We start from the raw sequence: 4,881 nt of genomic DNA on the forward strand, positions 1-4,881 counted from the left end.
TCATAGAGAAAAATATCTTTGCATGCATGGGGACAATATGGATTTAGTTTTCTTGAAATATCAAACTGAGACAGCCATGGGTCTGGGTTTATTGACTTCTCAATAATGATGCTAGTGCAATCGTAAGAATGCACAAATTTCACTATTTAAGATCATTGGAAAGGAAATACTTTGGCATTTCTATAAATAGACTCCTAAACCTAAAAGCATATCGGTGCATTGAACAACTAGAATTAACATTTTGCCTAGAATTTGGTTAGCAAATCTCCATAACTTCTCATCATTGAACATGACAGACACCAAAACAAATTCTACATCAAAGAGGTACTGATCCAGCTCCTTTAATGGGTTTCCTTTAATGGATTTCTGACCAAACCCATTTAAGGTTGTCACCAGTTATCCTAACCAAGTGTTGTATTGCAGATTGGCAGTTGTTACAGGAGCTAATAAGGGGATTGGATTGGAGATATGTCGTCAATTAGCCTCCAATGGTGCAGCAGTGGTTTTGACAGCCAGAGATGAGAAGAAAGGTGTTGAAGCTGTTGAGAAGCTCAAAGGTTCTGGATTACCTGATGTGGTTTTTCATCAGCTGGATTTGAAGGACCCTGCTAGTATTGCTTCCCTTGCTCATTTCATCAAAACCCAGTTTGGAAAGCTTGATATCTTGGTAACTTTGTAATCCCATATTTTTTATCTGTATCATTACATAGAATATCATCAGAAGTTAGTTGCAGAAAATCCTGGCATCTTGATTAGATTGGTTGAATGGTTTAAGCTGAAATTTGTTCCAGGTGAACAATGCAGGTGTCTCTGGAGTCAAATTAGATGATGATGCTTACGCAGCCCTAATGGCAGTGGATGATTCTGTAAGTCTCTGACCCTCTCCTTTGTAGTTAAGTTTGTGATTGTAAGCTTTACAATCTGTGCTTCATATTCTAGAGTTTCTCACAAGGTATGTTAAAAAGACTCCAAGTTTCCTACCAATTATCAAATTATTTTTTGTTCAAATTTTTTGTATGATTACAGGCTCTAAGTTTAACCCATTTATCAGAAAGAAAGAGAGAGATTAGGATTTGTAGGTTATAGTAGTGAAAAAGGAACTCTGTAGTCTTAACTAGTTTATGATTAGTTGTGAGACTCATATTTGATAGAAACCCATGAAATAGCTCTCCAGTATGTTGCAGAGTGATAAGAGGAAAAGATGAGTCCAGATTCCAGAGTTCTCGAATTGGATGTGTTAGTGTTTGAAAATCCATCAAACAGTTCTCAGATTAGGCAAATACCATAATCCTAACCAGATGAAAGTTGTGCCACACCCAAATCACTAGGCTTGGGCAACACTTTAACCCATCCTATTGTTACCCTTATCATGCAAAGTAATGGCTTATTACTGTTTGTAATTGGGAAAGTTGGGTGGATTTGCATGGTCTGAGGCTGAAGGACTACTCCATAATCCCATCAAGTCTTGCACCTATGCTTGAGCCACCCTATTTAATGACTGGGCAGGCCAGTCATGTTTGAGACCAGCCCACGTTGGCCAAGTCAAAGGTTGCCACTGCCATTAATCCAAATCCATTCAAGAACAGAGTTGAGCCATTCAGATACAAAGAAATCCCTTTGGAGTTTTCATAAATGGCACTGGTGTGGGATATTTCACACCCAGCAGTTGGTAATTCAAACTATCTGATTGATATTCCTTTTTGACCATGAACCAATGAGTATCACTTTTTAAAGATCAGTTTGGTTGGACCCAATCTGATCGCCCAGTTCGATGATCCAGTAGAACATTGCTTTTAGGGATTCTTATGGGCATGATAGTTTATTAGAGTGGAATAACCTGCTCAACATTGGGTTATTTGTTAAGAATTTTTTCTGCTATTATCAAACCGATTGGGTTTGTTCTCTCGTATAAATTTGTTTGTTTTGCCTTTTAGACTGCCTTTTTTAGAGGTTATATTCTTGGGCTATTCAGAATTCTATTCATTAAAAAATAGGGGGGTGGGGAATAACTTGCTTACTCCTAGTAGGAAAGGATTAAAACTTACGGTGAAATGTTTCTACTCATGCAGCAAGAAGTTAAGGCAGCTAAACTTAGCCAACTGGCAAGGCAAACTTATGAGATGGCAGAAGAATGTCTACAAGCAAACTACTATGGCACCAAAAGAGTGACTGAAGCACTTCTTCCTCTCCTTCAGTTATCTGATTCACCGAGAATTGTGAATGTTTCCTCCTCTCTAGGAAAGCTAGAGGTATTGATAACAAACCTTACTTTGTAGAGAGATATTGGTCGGTGCACCTTAGACCTTGCTTCATCTAGGTTAGAGGATTGGTGAAACAAATCTTTTGCTTCTGTGGATTAACCAAGCTCTTCCTTAGTTTTTTTTTTTTTTTTAAATCCTTCCTTTTCCCTCAATTATTTGAATTTCATCATTCCATGTATCTAAGCAAAACCTTTTTTTTTTTTTTTTCATGTGGTAGTTCAGTTAGGGTTCAAATATACCGGAGATGTCTGTCTCCTCATATATTCATCACATAATTTGGAGGCTAACTTACTTTGCACATGTCATGCAATAAAGAAAAGTCCAATCTAATTTGAATTGCTCGAAGAACAGCAACCAATCCATGAAAAAACCAAGAGGAAGAGCCTCATACATGGTTAGTCATGTGATTGTGCATGCAGACAAACTATTCCCCCCCCCCCCCCTCCCACCTTTTCTTATTTTCAAAACAAATACGTGAACGTAAAGGTGAAAACCCTTTCACCTAGTTCTGCTACATGGAAGTGATGCTTTGGTCATTTTGAGCATTGGATAGTTGGGAAGTTCTTAGAATAAGTAAAGAGGCTCTTATGTCAAATTTTGTGGCTTATTTCAACCATATGCTTATCATGTATAGGTTTGTTTCCCTTGTTTGGGTATTCTGCATCAAACAGAATGAAAGGATGGTAGGGACTTGAGATGACAGTTGATTAGTTGGTAAAATATGTAGATCTTATGCCAATGAAATAATCTTGGTCTGCAACCTATTCCATGATTTGGATTTCCCACTCCAATTTTTAGTGATATTAAGTCCTTGTTGAAACCATGACTTGCTGTCAATTTGTGATGATCTTCACATTGGATTGTCTACTGTCAATTAATATCTTTTTATATAAATCTGTTCTAAGAGATTGGCCAAGACTGATCCAGTGTTATTACTTGAAATTATGATCCATTTCCCTTGCTTTGTAGTGTTGCATGCAAAACTCAGGTCTACTCAATGAGTTGGTATGGATACTATGCTAATTCAGTTTTAATTGAATATAATTTCTCTAATTCTGTTGTTGCAGAACATCGCATTCACCTGGGCTAAGGAAGTGCTAAGTGATAGTGATGGCCTCACAGAAGAAAGAGTGGATGAAGCACTGAACAAGTACCTAAAGGATTTCAAGGAGGGTTTAATAGAAACTCAAGACTATAGTGCCTATAGAATGTCCAAAGCAGCTTTGAACGCCTACACAAGGATTCTATCAAAAAAGTTACCCAAATTCCGGATAAATTGTGTCTGCCCAGGTCACGTCAAAAGTGACTTCAACTACAACACAGGGAAATTTACTGTTGAAGAAGGTGCAGCAGGTCCTGTAAAGTTGGCATTGATGATTGATGGTGGCCCTACTGGGCTATTCTTCTTTCAGAAGGAAGTGACTTCCTTTTGATTGAATATTTTATTTTCTTTTCTGGTTAGGGGTTGGAGATGAAGATCTTCTTCTTTTGTTTGAATGTTGTTCAAGATCATCTTCATGAGAGATAATAATGCTGGAATTGCCTTTTCTTTTCCATGCAACGATGAAATATAGTAGGTTAGAATTGGTACTAAATTGATTTGATTTTGTTATTAGATTCTTAGTTTGCTTAGTTGGAATGGCTTTCAAACTTAAGTCTTTACTTATTCAAATATGCTTTGCTTTCCATTACCATCAATTGGAGAACTTGAAAAACACAGCAAGAATTTACTCCGACTTCAATTCGAGATTTTAAGGTGAGACAACATTTGTAAATCTCAACTTTCAAAGACAGATAAAAGCATTTGAAGCAAGGAAAAGATTGTAAGGACAAAATTGGTCATTTAACTGAAGCAACAACAGAGCCCTTCAAACTCTGCCACCAAGAGGTATCATACCCCTTCAGCTGCAAATTCACAAACCTGGTTGGTATTAACGCAGAAGATTCACACTAGGAGATGTTTTATCTTATAGATTCTCATGGAAATCATAAAAAGTAAACCAGAAAGCCGCATATTCTACTATACTTAGATAATGCCTTTCCACCCTTCTTTCTTAACAGCCATGCTCTGTGTTCAGTTATGCAGAGCCCCATCTTTTTTGAGATAAATTTCTGAAGAATCTCTTTTCGTTTTCTTATTCTTCTTAGCTATGTACCTATAGGGTGCTTCAATAACATTATATCTCTTCCACCAATTTCCATATTTACTATTCAATCTAAAGTAGTTTTCTGCTTATTGTTGCTGTTCACCATGAAAAAGCACGAGAGCAAACAAACATTAATTCTCTACCTCAGAAGTCCAGAAAACACTGACATATTGATAATATTCTAACAAATGAGACAGAACTCCAGACCTGCTTCATCCATTGATGAGAATCATCCATGAACTCAAAAACAGGATGTAGTACTATCTCAAACTTCTGGATAGAGTAAAATAGGTGATTTCAGAAAGATGAGCAACAGATCAAACTCTGCTTCAATCAAAAACCTAGTTTTGCAACTATGGTTTAAACAAGAACAAGGTGAATTAATGGCAATTCAAATGTACTCTTTGAGCTTACCCCAAAGAGATACTAGAATAAAAATTCCTTCCATCGACTAAAAGTAGAACAAGTAAGAA

General features: G+C 36.9%; 1 protein-coding gene across 1 annotated transcript; it reads left to right on the top strand.

The window, feature by feature from the left end:
• Positions 1 to 266: 266 nt before the first annotated feature.
• LOC122643943 (salutaridine reductase-like) lies at positions 267 to 3,812 on the top strand. Its single transcript, XM_043837519.1, has 5 exons — positions 267 to 324; positions 424 to 667; positions 792 to 866; positions 2,070 to 2,249; positions 3,329 to 3,812. Exons 1-5 carry the CDS (start codon positions 290 to 292, stop codon positions 3,692 to 3,694), a joined length of 900 nt encoding a protein of 299 aa, XP_043693454.1. The 5' UTR covers positions 267 to 289; the 3' UTR covers positions 3,695 to 3,812.
• Positions 3,813 to 4,881: the final 1,069 nt, after the last annotated feature.

Source organism: Telopea speciosissima, chromosome 10 (assembly GCF_018873765.1).
Source record: "Telopea speciosissima isolate NSW1024214 ecotype Mountain lineage chromosome 10, Tspe_v1, whole genome shotgun sequence".
NCBI lineage: Eukaryota > Viridiplantae > Streptophyta > Magnoliopsida > Proteales > Proteaceae > Telopea > Telopea speciosissima.